Source organism: Ylistrum balloti, unplaced genomic scaffold (assembly GCF_031769215.1).
Source record: "Ylistrum balloti isolate Yb309-2 unplaced genomic scaffold, AGI_CSIRO_Ybal_v1 Utg370292, whole genome shotgun sequence".
In the NCBI taxonomy this organism is placed as follows: Eukaryota; Metazoa; Mollusca; class Bivalvia; order Pectinida; family Pectinidae; genus Ylistrum; species Ylistrum balloti.
Window position 1 is genome coordinate 1,128,628 of NW_026782221.1, and position 21,425 is coordinate 1,150,052.

Below are 21,425 nucleotides of genomic sequence, written 5' to 3' on the forward strand. Positions count from 1 at the left end.
CTGGTATGAATACAAATACCAAATCTGTGTGTATGCTTTAATGAAACGGCAATGTATCAGGTTGTACAAAGGGAAATAACTCTTACTGTTTATCCAAATGTCATCATCCACTGTCTTCATGTAACCACTGGACTCCACACCATTGTCCATGAGACGTGGTCTGTAGATAAATGGCCGCCCAGAGGCACTCGTTCCAGAGTAGAGGGCTGACACATTGCCAGGATTTCCACTTTCTGAATTGCACAAGAGAATAAACAATGTTTATTTAATCAAGGCAGTCTTGACATCCCACCTACCTGGAAGGACATATTTCAGATTTGTATACTAAATGATTGTTTTTATTCACAGCATAAATGTAAGATTTCCTGTGAATATCACAGCTACATCAATGTTAATCAATCAATAAATGTATACATCATCATTGATTTAACTCTACAGTTCCTGATTTCTCATTGGTTGATCGTACCAACATAAAGCGCGGTTGAGTTTTGGAATGGATCATTGGGACACATGGACTCTGCGCTGATACCCTGGCTTTCCCTCGTCTCCATTACATCAATCTGAAACGGTTACAATTACATTGTTACTAGAAAAACTTGTCTAATATGTAATAAATCTCAACCCTACATAATGATCAAACAGATGGTCTAGGAGACTAACATCTTAAAGACATCTTCAGAGACAATCTTTTGTGTGTACAATTAAATACAATAACATCTTATCATGTGAGAACTGAGAGACAAATATATACTAAACCTCAAAAACTAATATCAATTCACTATTTTTCATTCACATAATGAATAACGTTACGGAGTCAACTGAAACATGTTACACTGTACCAGTATGTCAAGTACAACAGTTCAACATCGAATTAAAACACCTACTGTATATTTTCAATGATGTAATGAAAGCTGTATCATTAATTAGACAAGATAAGATATCATTTCCAGGACTAACCTCTATACACACAACCCTTGACAGAAACTGCACTAGTTTGGCAGTGTTATACTGTCAAAATTTCTTAATTCTTTCCAGGCCTGGAAATACCATTCTAACTCAAATCAAGGGTTGCATACAGAAGTACACCTTAGAAATGATACTGATATGGTTGATAAAGAACAACCATATGTATGTGTTACAGGGTACTACCTGAAACACCCATATGTATATTTAAACACCACTCTGGTTTTACTCTGGGCCAAAAATATGTGTGCAGAGGTCACGCAGAGGTCATGTGGCTTGGTATGGTGGATGGGGTTACTATGATACGGGTACAGACATACACATCATATATCAGTGGGGTTAAAACAACATGTAACATCGTATACCAAGGACACATGCATACAGCACTTTATATAGTTATAACAACCTTCCGACTTTTGCTCCTGAAAGCTGATGGCTAGACAGATGGTAGATGTAGACAATTTATCATAAAAATTTGGCAGTAAATGTGATCTATCTAATATTTAAGTTAGTAAATACTATTCAAAATGTCATTTCTACGAGAAAAGCTGATCCTTTACATGTTTTCTTTCCTTTTGAACACAACTTCTAGCATTAAGTTATCACATAATGGTAAATACTCCTCTTTAAACCAAACTTATGGATTAACAGAAATCACACACAAAACTTGAAAGATCTAAAATGAAAAAAGATGACATTGTCTGATATTCCTACAATAAAATTAGACACTGCATGTGTATTATTTTCACTAAACCCTTTACAGATTAGTAAACAAGAGCTGTTTACCAGCTGACTTACATTTAGGGTGTAGCCAAGAGGCCGCATGGCACCTGTCCCACAGAAATAGATCTGGTTTGGATCTGACGTCATATATCTTTCTATAAATCGAATATGATTCTGGCAATCTGGAAACTGTCAAATAAAAACAAGCGGTATTATAATTTGATGGTAATACCTTAAACCAAATGTAGATATTGTTAATTCTATTAAAGACAAGTGTTCATAGAGATGCTTATACATGATAAACAGACTCTAAATATAAGTAAGGAATAGATCCTTAACACTTCTTCTGTTACTCCTGACAAGGCTTTCTGGATAGATCCTTTCACAAGTTACACTGTATCTTAAAAATATCAGAACAAAATCCCTTTTCTTTAATTTGAATCAAAATGTTGTAAATATCACTGTCTGTATACAGAAATGTAACAGTCAACAACTGAAGCATATCTCTCATTAGATATTGGAGACCACTAATAAAACTCACCTCTGGTTTAGCGTCATATTTACAATAACTTATTTGAGTATCTGTAGCTAGAACTTTTAATTTGTAGTGATCCTGTAAAATAAAGAATATGGTTATCTGACATAAATCACATTAAAACATGTAGAGTATATGCAAATTGTAAAATGATTTGTTCAACAAAAAGCTCAGTTTGTCTGAATTCTCACCTCTTCTGAAGCTTACTTTCCAGTTTGTTAAGTCAATTTCTGAAATGACCTGAGGCTTTTAGTTATTGAGAAAAAGTTTTTGAAAGATTTTAACATATTTGACCCCTGTGACCTTGAAAGTGGAGGAAGGTAAAAATTTGTAGCCCTTTCTCAAAGCAGCTACTAGCCAATTATCAGTAACCTTGGCTTTGTGGTTAAGAAGAAGTTGTTTGAAGGGAAAAGATAAACCGAGAGTACATGCCTTGCTCACTTAAGCTTCAAGCTCACCTTCCTTAAGGTAGAGTGAGTTAATAAGATACAGTGTCAAACCATTGCCCTTGAGTTGATGGGTTCAGATGCATCAGTTCTCACTGAGATTTCAGGTTTCTTTGAGTTACCTCCCCTTGACAAGGTGCAATTTTAACAGATACATAGGTAAAGTATCAAAATGAACTTTCATTGACATTTAATATATATATATAAATATATGTAATCATAAAAAAATCAATGAATTTTTTTTTAAAGTGACTTCTATTTAAATATCATATTTAAAAAAGATTTCCTGATCCTTATCAAATTAAAAATTCAATGTACTGTTTGTTGTGACCCTATTTTGAATTCATCTTTCTTGTAGTGTTGTAAATGAAATATAACATTCTTTCTACATGAATTGTAGGATTTAATTATCCAACATTATTCCACATACAATTGTATTGTATTTATTATTAACAGTCATCAATGAATTAGCATCCAGATTTATTAAAAATAACCACTTTCTTCACTTGAATCCATGACACGGAGACTTTTGAGTTCAAATTACATTCTCCTACTGTTAAAATATAATTCCAAATACTTTACAGAAAGATATTAGATCCCTGGTCAAAACACACAACAATATTTAATACTTACAAATTTCTTAGAAATATTGGCTACATTCAAGCGAATTATATGATTCCTGGAAGAGAAAAAATCATAATATGTAAATACTTATTATGCCACACATGAAACACATAAAAACAAATCAAGTGTTAATCCTGAGCTATTAAATGATGAATGTTGAAAAGGAATAGTAAGATTGAGGGAGGTAACTCTTGTGACAATAACACCAGTCAGCTTTGAAGGAAGGCTGTTTTTCACCTTTATCTAAAGACATCATCAAGAATTCTGTACATTTGGACTTTGTTAACTAAACTGCTAATTCTAAAACTTTTGGCATCATATGTGGCAATCCCACTTGTAAGAACCAAAGTACCATTACTGTAAAACTGCTAAAAAACATGTCAATATTTTAATATTTCTTTCTTAAATCAATACGGAAGAATTTTAGAAAGGTTTTAATATTTTTTTTCCTAAATAAAAGGAAGAATTTAGAAATGTTTAAATATCTGTTTCCTACATTAATGGAAGACACTGTACATGTGTGTTAAACATTGATTTGTGGTCACATTATTGCTGATGATGTTGTTCTTCCTCATTTACAATCATTTAATCTAATCATTTACAATAAAATTCTCCCTGGAAAAGCTTTGATAGTTATTGGATAATTTTCAAACCAGGAAGTGTTTATATAATGTTAACAACTGGCTGTCTGCCCAACATTCACCACTAAATACAACCTTTTTAAAGCTGATGAGAAAGAGAATCACCACTTAGATGACACGAGAGGTTAGTTATTGTAGTTTATTTTGTAATCAGAGTAGTTATCACATTAACAAATCTACAGTCTTCGGTGAAACATGACCCATCACATTGTAACTGAATGATTAGAAACATAATGTAACATATTTCTTTATAAATATAATTCAAGATTAAAGTACTGTATCAATTTTTTTCAGGAATGTCGAGTAAAATTGATAAAGCCACCAGGTTCTAACCCTCCAAGCACTATCTACCTTATGTAGAGACCTATATGAAGCTGTAATCTTAGTGGCATTATTACACTAGAAATACTTACATAGCTCCTACAAATAACGAATTAGAAGCTTCATCTATATGTAAATATCTGTAATATAATTTCTCTGGTGCCATGATGTCACCCTCATAAGCTGTATCCACTTGAAGATCTGAAAGGACACAATAAAACATATATAAAGTTACAAGTTAGAGTTGGAGTAAGATAAATAAGGAATACACAAGTGTAAGAAATAAAGATTCACAAGAACTTTAAACATCACTTTTTGTTCCTGCTGTGCAGTAATGACACAGAATCTGCCTTGTTTCTCTAAGGTGTACCATAAAATGTAGAATATTTCAGGAATTCTATTTCTCTGGGTTTTCTTGTCACCTTAACTTATCATCTAAAATCTTAAACATACGTCCACTAACATCTCTCACATATCATCAGATTAATGATTTATACATTGGCCTTGTTAAGGATGCATGCTACCTTGAATGAAGCTTGCATCTCCCTAAAGAATGGTATATCAGTCAAAGAGACACAGATGTTATAAATCATATATGACACATACTTTTAAGAGGGATGCTAGAATGAATGTAATATTGTGGCTAGCATGCAGATATATGTGTGTTTGTGTGGGTATGTGTTTTTAAATAATAAGGGATGATAACAGTAACACATATCACATGAATTTCCCTAAGGGAAATAACTCTAAATGACTAGAATAATGTACGTAGCCTTCAGGCAGGGAACTCTTATATAAAAAAAAAAAATGTTGAAGTCTCGAAGCCAGTAACTTAGTGACAAGATGTTACCTAAACAGAAATCAGTGGGATGTCTTGGGTGATATCAAGTTTGTAGTCACTAGACTTCAATTCCCAGTTATGCATTATTTAACAAACACACAAACAATTTTTACAGAAATCACTTGATATTTTAACAAAAATACCCCGTGTATTCTTCTGATTGAATTCTTATTTATTATACAGCAAATAGACATGTATGTCAGTATTACTTTAGCACACATGTGTTGTCATGGCTGCCTTGTAACCATGGTGATAAGATTTTCTGCAGCAATTTATCAGTACAATCAAGTAAAAAGTCATGTTTTCCTTTCTCACAAAACATACCCATTATTTTTTTTTATCAAATCTAGGGCACATTAATTTAAATAAGTATTCTCCAATTCACCTATTTCAATAACAGGGAGATAACTTAGCTATACCACACATTTCTCAGACTTGAGGGCACCAATACTACCAGTATGTCAGATATACACCTATTACTGAAAGAAATCACAATTTTTCATATTTTTTAAATATAAAAGCCATTTATTCCACAGGTCCTCTATTTTTAGTTTTTTCCTTATCTAATTGGGTTTCCATGACTCAATTTATTTTTTGATTGATAATCTACTCCAAGAGTGACATGGTTTCAACAGTGTTTTCCTTAAAAGTTTATAGAATTAGCCAGTGAGGTTATTATACCTTGAAAACTTATAATACTTTGAGGTAACATAAGTACGAAACATACAGGGGTCACTAAGAACATAGAACTCAACCTTTGAGGCAAATGAACTTTTTGGAATACATTGCTGCATCCTGTGACCACTTGACGATGTCCAAGAACCAGTAGTAAGGTAGGGTTTGACCATATGAGATAACCTTGGTCCTGTCAGGAACACATCATAGCACTAGATATAGTAATTACATGGTGTGACCTTGTGAGGAGATTTAGGGCCATTTGTAAGGAGATTTTTGGGCTCTTTGGTAATTGTTAGATACACAGTAGGTACATGGTGTGACCCTGTAAGGAGATTTAGGGCCCACTGGAAATTGTCCGATACACAGTAGGTACATGGTGTGATCTGTTGGGGTTATCACAGTTCACACTGCTATGTGGCCTGGTTTCAGTTAACAAATTACACAGTAACATATGTTTTATTCATTGTACCCTGTGGATATGTAAATGTTTTCGTTATCAAAATTAACTTTGGCGTTCTGGTAGAGAAGAAAATTAGCATTGAACACAGACTGATTGCAACAGACCATAAATAAGCTGACTTGTTGTGTTGGCTTTGGAGGCACAAGTTGGTCATCACTGGTAAAACCATCAAAATTTTTACAACTAATATTACCACCAAAGTGAACTCAAGTTGTCCGCAGAAAATAACAACACTGTTTATTGGGTCAAACCTAGTATTATACTCACAATCTCAAAATTTTATCTTATATTTCAGAACATTTTCTCTGGTTGGTGATGTCAATAGAATAGAAGTTATCATAACACAACCAGTAGAAGATTAGAGTGTGACGTTTCGATGACTATACGGTCACTTTCTTCTTATAACACAACCAGTAGAAGAGTAGAGTGTGACGTTCCGATGACTATACGGTCACTTTCTTCTTATAACACAACCAGTAGAAGATAAGAGTGTGATGTTTCGATGACTACACGGTAACCTTCATCTTATAACACAACCAGTAGAAGATTAGAGTGTGACGTTTCGATGACTACATGGTCACCTTCATCTTATAACACAACCAGTAGAAGATAAGAGTGTGATGTTTCGATGACTATACAGTCACCTTCATCTTACAACACAACCAGTAGAAAATAAGAGTGTGACGTTTCGATGACTACACGGTCACCTTCATCTTATAACACAACTAGTAGATGATTAGAGTGTGACTACAAGGTCACCTTCCTCAGACAAATGACCAGTGTGGAGCATACTAGCAGTGACATACATAGTGTACCAAGCATAGTGGAATTGACTACAGCACATTGTTACCATGATGAGTATCTTTTTGGGTTATAATCTGTTTACCATCTCGTCTTACTATATTATATATGTGGTCCTTTTGTTACAATATATATACATTTGTTAACTAACAAAAGATTTGAGATATCTTAGGGATCTGTGAGAAGCAGGTTATTTCCAAGGTAAACAAATTATCTACAAAAATGGTGGGGAGTGGACATGTCCTGTAGGGTAAAGGTAAACAAATTATCTACAAAAATGGTGGGGAGTGGACATGTCCTGTAGGGTAAAGGTAAACAAATTATCTACAAAAATGGTGGGGAGTGGACATGTCCTGTAGGGTAAAGGTAAACAAATTATCTACATGTATGGTGGGTAGTGGACATGTCCTGTAGGGTAAAGGTAAACAAATTATCTACATGTATGGTGGGGAGTGGACATGTCCTGTAGGGTAAAGGTAAACAAATTATCTACATGTATGGTGGGTAGTGGACATGTCCTGTAGGGTAAAGGTAAACAAATTATCTACATGTATGGTGGGTAGTGGACATGTCCTGTAGGGTAAAGGTAAACAAATTATCTACATGTATGGTGGGGAGTGGACATGTCCTGTAGGGTAAAGGTAAACAAATTATCTGTAGGGTAAAGGTAAACAAATTATCTACATGTATGGTGGGGAGTGGACATGTCCTGTAGGGTAAAGGTAAACAAATTATCTACATGTATGGTGGGGAGTGGACATGTCCTGTAGGGTAAAGGTAAACAAATTATCTACATGTATGGTGGGGAGTGGACATGTCCTGTAGGGTAAAGGTAAACAAATTATCTACATGTATGGTGGGGAGTGGACATGTCCTGTAGGGTAAAGGTAAACAAATTATCTACATGTATGGTGGGGAGTGGACATGTCCTGTAGGGTAAAGGTAAACAAATTATCTACATTATGGACATGTCCTGTAGGGTAAAGGTAAACAAAGTAAACAAATTATCTACATGTATGGTGGGGAGTGGACATGTCCTGTAGGGTAAAGGTAAACAAATTATCTACATGTATGGTGGGGAGTGGACATGTCCTGTAGGGTAAAGGTAAACAAATTATCTACATGTATGGTGGGTAGTGGACATGTCCTGTAGGGTAAAGGTAAACAAATTATCTACATGTATAGTGGACATGTCCTGTAGGGTAAAGGTAAACAAATTATCTACATGTAGGGTAAAGGTAAACAAATTATCTACATGTATGGTGGGTAGTGGACATGTCCTGTAGGGTATAGGTAAACAAATTATCTACATGTATGGTGGGGAGTGGACATGTCCTGTAGGGTATAGGTAAACAAATTATCTACATGTATGGTGGGGAGTGGACATGTCCTGTAGGGTAAAGGTAAACAAATTATCTACATGTATGGTGGGTAGTGGACATGTCCTGTAGGGTATAGGTAAACAAATTATCTACAAAAATGGTGGGGAGTGGACATGTCATGTAGGGTAAAGGTAAACAAATTATCTACATGTATGGTGGGTAGTGGACATGTCCTGTAGGGTAAAGGTAAACAAATTATCTACATGTATGGTGGGGAGTGGACATGTCCTGTAGGGTAAAGGTAAACAAATTATCTACATGTATGGTGGGTAGTGGACATGTCCTGTAGGGTAAAGGTAAACAAATTATCTACATGTATGGTGGGGAGTGGACATGTCCTGTAGGGTAAAGGTAAACAAATTATCTACATGTATGGTGGGGAGTGGACATGTCCTGTAGGGTAAAGGTAAACAAATTATCTACATGTATGGTGGGTAGTGGACATGTCCTGTAGGGTATAGGTAAACAAGCAACAGAACCCACTATAAAACTAACTGATAAAAATATGGCAACTTTTAATTTGCCTGCAGTTCCTAAGACGTCAGACAGAAGACTTAGGTCACACAAGCATTTTATACTGCATTTGAAGGTGATGTTAGTGTCTAGCTGTTTACCTTCCTGTATAACTTCCCTATCTGCTTCTGGTGTGACTGATGTACAGTGTATCAAGGTTTCTACTGTTTTTGTTTCCTGACTTTTTCTGATCAGGATATGTATCAGGGTGTGGTCAGCTCTACCTGACAGTGTCAAGAAACTTCTACCATATAATTGGGATAGATTTCCTGTCAAATATTTAAATGAGTGCATTTACCCCGCACATCATTGTAGGTTCCTACAATTAAAATTGGTAACACCGAGGAAGTCCTTGTTCTATGCTGTGTATTTAACAGTTTCATGGCAAATTAGTCAGAAATATTGATTCTGTTTCAATCAATGCAGCCCCCAAACTTTCAGTAATTTGTTAAATGAAGATAACACAGATAAATGTAAGACCTTTTGCTGACATTTACAAAAAAGGTATATATGTGATTACTGCTTCAACTATTTACTTCATTAACCTTTAGTTTAAATCATTACTCCTTAGTTTTCCCAAGATTGAACATTAATGAAACGGCCTATCCAGCATGCCTAGTCTTAACCAACATAATGCTACAATCCTATTTCTATTGAAATCTACAAATTATGTGTTTTATTTCAATACAACTTGCCATTTTGAGTAATATTCTAATGTATCATATTTGATAAAGTGTTGGATTGGAAACTGGATTATGTTAGGTTACAAAGGGTGTCAGATTAAACAGACATCAATTTACCTATGTTGTGTCACATTGAATGTCAAATAAAAGCTTCTGTCCCAAAGTTGATAGATTAGAGAGGCTAATTCTATTAAAATATTCTATCTTTCTGATAGATTCTACTGCTGATTTTTTTTATTATCATCAAAAACAAGTTCAGAGCTTATTAATTTTGCAACACTCTTGAAAATGCCAACACCAGAACAAGATAACCTTAACATACAGAAATGTACAACCCACACCAAGCATGTTGTTACACTGATAAATGAAAATACCCAGTGTAGTTTTTGTCATAATAAAACATTACATATAGGAAACATTACAGACAAATTACTTCAATTTGAATGTATGACTTTTGCCTTTAGAATTTTACAATTGGGAAACTAAAGGCCAGAAGAACGATTACAAACAAATTATTCTGAAACATCTGCATTTGCTGAAGAGGCAAAAATTCCCTAATACTACTTCATCTACATTTAATAACGCAGAAGTACATACATATACTCCAGCATGTTTCATATGTGATTGTGTAGTTACAATTTGATAAGGTTATTTAATGACCGAAGCAATCAGATCCAATTACTTATATCATACAGTAATGTTGGTGTCAAGCCAAATGTTATATTTCTGTTTTTTTGTATGAATTATTTTCAAGTAGTCAATCTAAGGTCTATAATTTGAAAAAAATTCATGTGCATGTGTTAATTATAAAGTGCTTAAGACTACTTCAAATCATATATATTCTAAATGAAAGTTTAAACTGAAGTTCTATTATAACAAGATGTATAGACAAGAGGCCAAAACGTAACACTTAAACTAATAATTCTAATCAGGTTTAAACTATATCCAATCCAAAATGAACAAATGGTGTTCAAAAATGTGATTTTCCTATGTAAACTACAGTAAACTTTACCCCCTCCCCTTGGGGAAATGAGAGACCCTGGGGTCATGAAATTTACAATTTAGTAAAGCATCTGAAGGCCTTTCCATCCATGAAGAGTGCTTGATTCTACCATACCTAGGATTTCAGAAGAAGATTTGTCTAACTTTCAATCAATTTTGACCCTTTTTGTCCCCGCCCCTCAGGCCCCTGGGATTGGGGACAATATACAATTTACAATTTTGGTGCGCTTTTAGACATGGGAGGTTTTTGAAAAATTTCATTGAATCAGTTCAGGAATTTTCCAGAAGAAGTCGAAAATGTTACAAGTTTACGACACATGACACCAGACAAGGGGATCGCAATATGTTATTCTGACAGTCAGGTGACCTAAAAAGGAAATACTCTGTATATCGTATGATATAGTATCAGTGATGATGTTACCAGGCCATGTATATTATATTTGTAGTATTTGGCATTTTACCATCCACATGATATCTTCTTTCGAAAGATAAACAGTTTGACCAATATCAGATGGGACACAACCAGTTGTTATGAAATTGAAGTAAATTTCAATGATTTGTATATTAGTGTGATAACATCTATGGGTGTCAAATGACATAATGTTTGAAATGAAAAATAATGGGTATTGATACTGCAATTCTTCTCAAAATACTAACTGTGTATTTTCACAAATTCATTTCATGGAAAACATTCTTTATGGACCACATTTCCAAAAGCATATCATACACTTATACAGGATGTGATCTAATAAGAAACCATGCTTAGTCAGTGCATCTATATGTTAATACTTGTGTAACATTAAGTTTGAGAATTCTGCAGGAAAAGGGTTCCCATCTCATTACACAATGATATTTACATAATCATCCAAATACTGTTGAAAAGAACAGTCTGATAGAGATGAACGTTAAAAAAAATGAAGGTAAATTGTGATTCAAACCAAGCTCCCCAAAACTCAGGATGCAGAGCACTACTTGGTTGATTTAAACTGTCCAGCACATAAATTTGTAATCAAGCTCCAGATAAAATAGCCTTCTTGACCAAAGTGATACAATGTGAGGTTTTGTGAATGATACTTCAATATAAGAACAGTGAAGATAAAATAAACCTCCACATAAACCATTGTGTACAGAAACTGCCTTCCATGGAAGTAGGATTAGTGTTTTTTATGACAACATTTCTGTTCCGGTTTTATGTTAATGGATGTTAAGTGAAATTCAGACATTCTGTACCCTATAGCCTGGTGATTACTATACAGTACACACTTCAAAGCCCCCAAGTTTTGAGCCAGTAAAATTTGAATTAGCATTGTTCAGGTTTAATCAGGCTTTGATGCCATAAACCAAGGGTGTATTGTAGAGAAATTTAAAGGCTGTCCATCAGGTTGTGAGACAACATATCAATACATCATAGGTCTTCCTAAAGGTATATTTTTCATTGTAATACAACTCATCCTTCCAGAGAAAACATTCAAAAGTCATAAGCATAATTCCTTTCTTGTCAAACTTTCTTGATATTAAGCATGTTTAAGGTAAAATTCAACAGTTTTATGATGGCTGTAATCCATATCTGTACCATAAAGTAGACTTAACATATTAGCACCTGCTAAGCATCATGTTCACAAAGGTTAAGATAGTGCTTTCATTTCAATGTCATAAATTTCAGTATTATTCCATGACATTTCTGCAGGCATTTTGGTGCATTTTCCAGATCTTAGTTGGGCGTGATTCACTGGATTGTACACAACGGCCACTATATCATGAAGGAGATGTATTGGTATTGGTCTAAGAATGAATTATAACACAAATTATACCAATCACATTCAACAGTAATCTGACAGCCATTTATAGGTTTCTTTAACGTGAACAAAACTGAATTCTACAAATAGCATAGTTTATGGATAAAATCGTGTGATCTTTGAATATCCTTGTGTAAAAAGCTCTTCAACTAATGAAAATGGAAGTGATTATCACCCATTAAGGTTCAGAGGTTTGCAATTTCTTTCAGGAAAACCCTTGGCAATCTCAAGATGTTCATGTAAATGGTAATGAAGGGAACAATACATTTACAATATGACTCATGATATCAGGCACCAGTGGTCGGTGTCCCTGAGAGACAATCAGAACCCTGCTCTATCATCACAGCTGTGTTATCCCAGTCAAGGATTTGGTGCCTGCAGGCATCTCAGTGAGGCTGAGAAATCCATTTCAATCACGGATTTTAATTTCATTTTGGAACTATAAATTTCTATAATAACATTATAAAAGAAATCCATTATAATTTTCATCTTCAACCATTGTCTACCCTTTTAATGGCATCAGGCCCTCAACATTAGGTTTGACGCTTTTCCAACATTACAGTATTTTTAATGATTTGGAGAGTTGTTCTAGACACTGAGGACGCTGCTTAACAATTGGTCCAACACTAATTGATACCATGGACTTGACATAAACAAAATTTCCTAAATTTTAACTGTCGTTGTATTGTGGCAAACCATGTGATAACTGGTCCTAATTGAAGACATATCCTTACCTCTATTGTCCTTAGTACAATTTTATTGCCATTGTAAAGAAATTGGTCCTCAAAAGTCCAACGATTTGTAACACATATTAAGAATATCAAATGGATTAAAGATTAAAAAATCAATTCTGGTTAAGAGTGTATTACTCTGTTAAGACTTGTTCACAAATCTATTAGCATATGAAAAAATTGACTCTTGAGATAATTTTCAGTTATTACACAATATCAAAACAATTTTCAGACGATATTTAAGATTGAATGTTTTTTTTTTATTTACTACAATGTCTTACTACATAGGTGTATTATGTACTTTTAGGTTAAACTATCTGATGTGACTATAAAACCTAGTTAAACACACACGACTATAAATAGGAAACGTATCAAATATCACCAGGGTCACAGTATCTAGTAACATCATCTTGATCCTCGTAATTTAAAACAATTAAACAGAGGCCAAATTACATGTAAGTTATCAAGAATGCTTAAGATCATTCATAAATAACTTGTCTGATTTAAACCCAATACGTTCAGTAAAATTTTAAATCATTCCTTCTTGTGTATTTCAATGTAGGTAAAGTACGATTTACAGATTAAGGAAGATGATGTTGGTTAACAGGGTCAGTGATCAAAAACTATATTGCTAAAAATCTAGATACCAGTATAACTGATCCTTCTAAATCTAAATACCAGTATCACTGAATTCCTAAGACATTTCCAGATCGTGAACCCAATTGACTGTGAAAAGATGGGTTAATTAAAGAGCTACTGGTGTTGTAAGATAAGATGGGAACTATCTTTAACTCCTTGTGCTGCTGGGCTGTGCTGGGCTGTGCTGCTGCTGTTCAGGAACCTCCTTGTAGAAGATTGCACTATTTATTACTTGAGGATGTCTTTTGTGGTTCTAGAATGCTTTCATCAGAAGTTAGGAAGGGAAGTTTAGCATTGTCCTGACTTATCTACCAGTAAACCACTTCTTTGACGAGGAGGTTTTATCATCCAGCTCATCACGCCCCATCCTTTGTATATATAGGACCAATATACTGGTGCCACTTGTGTGAATGTCCTGATAAGTATGGGTACCATCACAGTCAAAAACAATACTGAGATATACACCATAGAGAGATACTATGTAGTTACTACTGTTTAGAGATTACCTATCAGAAGACCCATGTAACATGGCATTTATCTATCATATAAATGCATTAACATGATGCCCTAAACCATTAGCTATGGAGCATATAAGGTGATTATTTAACTGGTTTAAGACATTCCACATTACACAAGTAAAAGAATTTTTAACACATAACTTAAAGTCATGAGAAAATAAATAAAGGTTTCTTAATGCAAATCCTCAAATTTATTTCCCTTCAAGTTATGAACATACTGACCTAATCATTTTAACTTAAATGAGGTGTCAAGACATGATAATGTATTACACTGCATACCTGGTTACTATGTATCAATGTTTTTCACAAAAGTCAGAAGAAAATGATAATCACAACGGTCTGTGAGTAAATCTTTCATTTCTTCTTGTTTTCTGCTAGTTTCATTAAATCTAAGTTTTAATTCTGATTCAGTTGACACATTTTCTTTGTTGTCCATGTTTATATTTGTCATTTTGATGTAAACATGAAGAACATTTCAGGGTTTGAAATTTCCTACCCATTAACATTCTCTGGTTTCAAATCTGATCTGTTGGGAAAGGTTAATCATATGTTGCATTCTTCATTTTTTTGAGTTTGGAAGGGGTGATGGTCTAGTCACTGGGTGCCAGTCTGAGATACTTACGATCACACAAGTGCAAATATAATTGATTTACCACGGACAAAACACACCCAGACATGCTATCATCCCATTATTGAAAATGAACCTTAAAATGTAGCAACAGGCCATGATATACAAAGATGTCAGTCTGCGTTTCATGCACAAAGGCTATCAAACCTGAGCAGACCAGCCAATCTTGGGTCAATGTGGGAAAGTGAGTTTGTGATGGCATTTAAATGAAGTACTTCAATTTTAAAACATGAAGGAAAAGTTAGCTGCCATATTAAAGCCATCACACGTCTTATTTTCAGTATATCAATATAAAGTTGGATGTATGTTATATAAGGACAACATCAGTATCAGCTAGTTTGCATCCTGTGAACATTAAAACTTTTTACCATAAAACTACCGACAAGGAAAAAATACTTTTGATATTGGAGTTTTGTGTCAGTCTTTGATCTACGGTTTATATTATATCAGAGAAACACCAAACTAATGAGAATATCTGTAGCGTGAAGATATTTCTTCATTGTAGGATGGAAATATAGGCCAACAAACAAGTTGGACCACCTTCAGTCTGAGAAAACTTCCAACATGATTGTAATTTATTATAAGTCAAGAGTTTATTAAGTTAATGTAACTTGGGTAGGATACATGATATCAAATTACTATCCAAGTTACATAGACACTCTCACACAGCTTTATTTTCTAGATCTACGTTTGATTTTGACATTTAACCTTTATACTCATTCAGCCATTAAAGGTCACTAAAGGTCAATCTATGATGTATAGTTTGACAATTACATTACCAAATTTAGATAGACTGCCCTATTTGTATGTTATCCATTGATTATAAAGGAGGATAGGTTTGTTCTGATAGTTGTGAGTGATCAATCCTCACGAGACGTGTATATCTAATTGTCTTTGTGAGAACACCATTCCTTGACCAAAGCAAGAGTCATTTTTACGAAAATTTCTTCCTGAATTGTCTCATATCGTGTTTTTCTACTTATGACTTTTTTTAGGAGTTCTTCATCTTTGCAGAAGATGAATTGCAGAAGGCAGGATTATCAGTCTTTAAATTTGTATGATGTGATTCAATTAAATCCATTCAAGATTAAATGTTGTAGTTGGAATGATCAATACAATGTACCGATATATTGGTTCCACAACAAGAACTTTCTCAGGCATTCAGTTTCAAATTTCATCACTTCAAAGTATTTTATCTATCATTTGAAATACTGTTAAAAATCACTTATATTGAATAATTTTGTAATACCACTGAAACACTGCTGAAGGACTCTGCACGGAATATTTGGCTTAATATCAGGTATTAGCTAAATAATGCAGAAAATCTGGAGTAATCTGTCATGACTGTAGAAAATGGAAAGCCGAGTTAGATCTCGCACCATGGCACAGATAGGAGGTGTATGATATGGGGTTGTTGATGCTGGTGATATGTAGGCAATGCCAATAGGGATTCCTGTGTAAACACCAAACAGTGTGGTTACCTGAAGGTGTGAGCCAACAGCCTGTTTGTGTGTCTCCAGACTCCTTAGTTACCTGTACATACTGATTAACGATAACACCTACAACTACACACTAAAGGTCAGACCTGTTATACATCTGTAGCATCATACTTCCTTATCCCACAAAACAATGTCACATGTCCACAATGATAAACACGATCTTATCTATGTTACAATTCCTGGCCAATGCCGTCACAACCACCAAGACCAACATCAACTCCCCATCCCCTTAACCTCCAAAGGCACAGGGCATGTTCAAATCAATTCACTTTATTTAGACAAAACAAGCTTTAGCTGATTATTGTATCACTTCAGCCACATCTCACAAGTTAGCTTAGGATGTTTCCAGAGACTCACTATTCCTTCAAACTGCACCGTTTTCCCTGTGAATTGTAAGATGTAGAGTAAATTAACACTAAACATTTACTTCTATGTCATTTTTACCAGAGCTTTAATACTATACATTGTCCAGGTCATTTAACAAGGACTATTTTTATCAATCTGTCCTCCTTCGTGCCCCTAATTCTGTCTCACATCACCTGTTATAGGTAAATGTTTATAAAGCTTTGGTAAAACTTTGGGACACTCCCTACAAACCATGATAAGTTTCTAATCCAACAGCAGCTCCAGCCATCTTCTTATCATAAACACCTTCGATAATGAAATTCTGCAAAATCTCTGGTAAGACAGAACGCATTTCTTAACCAGTTTAAGACATTTTACTTAACACTTCGTCGGCCTTCAGCTAGAGTCTAGTGTTCCCAATGCTTTACACATCAAAATCCTTTCAGATAGCTAAGATCAAGTCTTTTTTTCAATTCCCTAACTTCCAAATATTTACATAAGAATTCTTTAAAGTAATGTTGCTCACACCCTCCTCCATTTAAACATTTATATTACAACTGTTAATACTGTAAAAAGAAATGATATATAAGTATTATTTGAACAAGATATAAAAACAAAAGTTCTAATTTTCCTCATCTGACTGGTTTCTACTAATGTTCACATGGATGATCAGGCCATTCACAAACCCTTTCAAGGTGCCATCACTCCATGTGATGACCTTGACACTCAATGGAAGTTGAACATCAATATAGACAATAGCAAGACCTTCAGGTTTGTATCATCTGGAGAAAGAACCTATAAGGATGTTTAAATAAGGTAAAATAGATTTAATGACTGTCTTACCCTTTCTGTGTATCATAACATCTAGTTAAAAAGGATAAAACAGGCCTCCCTTAACATTAATTAAACTTGTAATACATATTATTTTTTATCCATTTTCGATAAAATTGAAATCAGTACCTTTCCTTTTTAATGTCATCATGGTAAAAGAATCATCACCTTTGAAACCTTAGCAACACAGTAATTCTCATTTCCAAACCCAGCCAACAAAAAAACACATGGCTTTGATGCATTCTGCACTTCTACTACAAATAAGTCATTATCTTTACAAGGCTTGTGTTCTGATCAGGACTTTAAAATCTTTGCCCTTTCCATTGTAAAAGTTTCTGCTATCTCAATGAGAAAGGAAATAACAAATGGACTGCAGATGTAGTATTTCAGTAAAGTTTATAGGTAAGCTGAGATATAAAGCCAGTAGCTAGACCTTTTTATCAACTTCAACAATATGGTATTGTTATGCATGTCTCCAGCCTCAGATTGGAGGAAGTGCAGACATACACCGTCACACAGATAGAATACCACAATCTCCGACAGACATCAAACATTTCATGCAGCACTACATTTTCAGAAAAACAATTTATCGAAGGAGAAATTATATTCACATATCTGTAGATTCTTTGTCATACCTATCTAATTTGTGAGCTCATTTAGTTTCTTTTCAGCTCATCATTTTCAGCATTTAAGCATAAATTCCATCAAAAGAACAGGTTTGGACAGTATCACAAGATAACAAGTTCTGTAAACCACATACAAATTACCTGTGTGATGCTACACACATGAACAAAAGATATCTCTGTAATAACAGCTAGATTTACCACGTTTGTTCTCGGATCCTTTTCTACTCGTGTAGTGGAAATGATTTTAATTCTGGGTAGCAGACAGACATTTACGTCTGTGAAATTATGTAGTGTTACATATAACTGTGATCTCCCACCCACCAAGGCAATCCTTACATCCCACAATTTTCATAACAGACTCTTCCATCTTACAACATGGATCAATTTATTGTGAAAAAGGGAGACAGAGGGAGAGAAATAATTTGGTGTAACTTCACAGAAATTGAATCAAATACAACAGGAATGCAGCTAGTATTATATAAACTTATTAGATTATCATCAAGCAGACTAACCTGATTGTTTGACTTCCTATCTAGTTTTAAAGGCGTTTACATTTCCTGCAAGTCATCTGATAAAATACAGTAAAATCATTTCCTCTGAAATAAAAAAAGTCTGTATTCTTGGAAGCCTTCTCTGTATGAAGGTTTGACAGCATAAAGAGTGTCATCATGCCTGTGTTTATTGAAGACAAAAACCCTCTTCGGTTCTGATCTAGTACATTGGATATAATTACAGGATTTGTCTTCAAGAATATGAAGACACCATACAACAGCAGATTTCAGCATAGCTTTACCATCCAGCCAAAGTTGTTCATAACCCAGGCTACAAAAGGAACAAATTTTGTTTTCCTTGTCCAATACCGGTTCCATTCTAAACAGGATGTTAAAGTACACATGAATATGATTGTCAAAAGTAATTCTTGATACTTGTTTATGTTTTATTTTCACAGTATTTGACAAGAAAACACTAAATGTTCTAGATGTACTTCATTTACAAGGAACAGCTGAAAAGTGTTTTATTTATAGCGGACTCTTATCAAAGCCTCAGCTTTCTTTTATTGAAAACATTTTTTGAATATCCTGATAAAAGCGCTACAAAAACAAAATGAAAGTATCCCACAATTAACACTCGACATTCATGGATGCTTTTTCTTCCTGTGATGTCAAAGTATAATTAACTTAATGATGAGATGTACAGCGTGTTTTCTTAAAATATCCAGGATTGAGAAACCAGTGATGTATAAAGTTGAGGAAGATATCAGCATGAATTAGCAATGATCTGAGGATCTGTCTGTTGTAGCCAAGGTTTCTTAACTCTAACTGGTCTTAAGGTCTGTCTGTTGTAGCCAAGGTTTCTTAACTCTAACTGGTCTTAAGGTCTGTCTGTTGTAGCCAAGGTTCCTTAACTATAACTGGCCTTAAGGTCTGTCTGTTGTAGCCAAGGTTTCTTAACTATAACTGGTCTTAAGGTCTGTCTGTTGTAGCCAAGGTTTCTTAACTCTAACTGGTCTTAAGGTCTGTCTGTTGTAGCCAAGGTTTCTTAACTCTAACTGGTCTTAAGGTCTGTCTGTTGTAGCCAAGGCTTCTTAACTATAACTGGTCTTAAGGTCTGTCTGTTGTAGCCAAGGCTTCTTAACTCTAACTGGTCTTAAGGTCTGTCTGTTGTAGCCAAGGTTTCTTAACTATATCTGGTCTTAAGGTCTGTCTGTTGTAGCCAAGGCCTCTTAACTCTAACTGGTCTTAAGGTCTGTCTGTTGTAGCCAAGGCCTCTTAACTCTAACTGGTCTTAAGGTCTGTCTGTTGTAGCCAAGGTTTCTTAACTCTAACTGGTCTTAAGGTCTGTCTGTTGTAGCCAAGGTTTCTTAACTCTAACTGGTCTTAAGGTCTGTCTGTTGTAGCCAAGGCTTCTTAACTATAACTGGTCTTAAGGTCTGTCTGTTGTAGCCAAGGCTTCTTAACTCTAACTGGTCTTAAGGTCTGTCTGTTGTAGCCAAGGTTTCTTAACTATATCTGGTCTTAAGGTCTGTCTGTTGTAGCCAAGGCCTCTTAACTCTAACTGGTCTTAAGGTCTGTCTGTTGTAGCCAAGGTTTCTTAACTCTAACTGGTCTTAAGGTCTGTCTGTTGTAGCCAAGGTTTCTTAACTCTAACTGGTCTTAAGGTCTGTCTGTTGTAGCCAAGGATTCTTTACTAAAACTGGCCTTAAAATCTTTCCATTGTAGCCAAGGATTCCTAATTAAAACTGGCCTTAAGACCTTTCTGTTGTATCAAAGTGTCTTCACAAACAATGATGTTATGGTCAACCTGTTATAGCCAAAGTGTTATACTAACAATTGTCTTAGTAAGGTCTATCAGTTGTTGTAGCCAAGATATGTTAACTAACATAAGATGTACCTGTGTAGCCAAAGTATTTAACTAAAAAATAGTCTTTCGGTCAATTTGTTGTTTTAGCCAAGGTGTCTTCACTTACAAAGCCTTTGATGTCAACCTGACTTGAAGCCAAGCTGTCTTCATTCATAATAGCCATGGAGGTCAACCCGACTTGAAGCCAAGCTGTCTTCATTCACAATAGCCATGGAGGTCAACCCGACTTGAAGCCAAGCTGTCTTCATTCACAATAGCCATGGAGGTCGACCCGACTTGAAGACAAGCTGTCTTCATTCACAATAGCCATGGAGGTCGACCCGACTTGAAGCCAAGCTGTCTTCATTCACAATAGCCATGGAGGTCGACCCGACTTGAAGCCAAGCTGTCTTCATTCACAATAGCCATGGAGGTCGACCCGACTTGAAGCCAAGCTGTCTTCATTCACAATAGCCATGGAGGTCGACCCGACTTGAAGCCAAGCTGTCTTCATTCACAATAGCCATGGAGGTCGACCCGACTTGAAGCCAAGCTGTCTTCATTCACAATAGCCATGGAGGTCGACCCGACTTGAAGCCAAGCTGTCTTCATTCACAATAGCCATGGAGGTCGACCCGACTTGAAGCCAAGCTGTCTTCATTCACAATAGCCATGGAGGTCAACCTGACTTGAAGCCAAGCTGTCTTCATTCACAATAGCCATGGAGGTCAACCTGACTTGAAGTCAAGGTTCTTCACTAACAATGGATTTTATTCACCTGTCTAGCAAAGATCTCTGTACCTGACAAAGATATTTGCATTTACGATGTAATAATTAGGGTTAAACAAATGATTAGCAA

At 35.1% G+C, this 21,425-nt stretch overlaps 1 protein-coding gene across 2 annotated transcripts in view; it reads right to left on the reverse strand.

Moving 5' to 3' along the window:
- LOC132553033 (semaphorin-2A-like) overlaps positions 1 to 21,425 on the reverse strand; it is a 73,651-nt gene that overhangs the window by 11,838 nt on the left and 40,388 nt on the right. For both annotated transcript variants that reach the window (XM_060217238.1, XM_060217237.1), the window contains 6 exons: positions 4,346 to 4,454; positions 3,301 to 3,346; positions 2,228 to 2,299; positions 1,762 to 1,875; positions 467 to 560; positions 87 to 233 (listed from right to left, as the gene is read on the reverse strand). In XM_060217238.1, the coding sequence (XP_060073221.1) occupies positions 87 to 233; positions 467 to 560; positions 1,762 to 1,875; positions 2,228 to 2,299; positions 3,301 to 3,346; positions 4,346 to 4,454 (582 nt within the window). The remainder of the gene's footprint in view (positions 1 to 86; positions 234 to 466; positions 561 to 1,761; positions 1,876 to 2,227; positions 2,300 to 3,300; positions 3,347 to 4,345; positions 4,455 to 21,425) is intronic.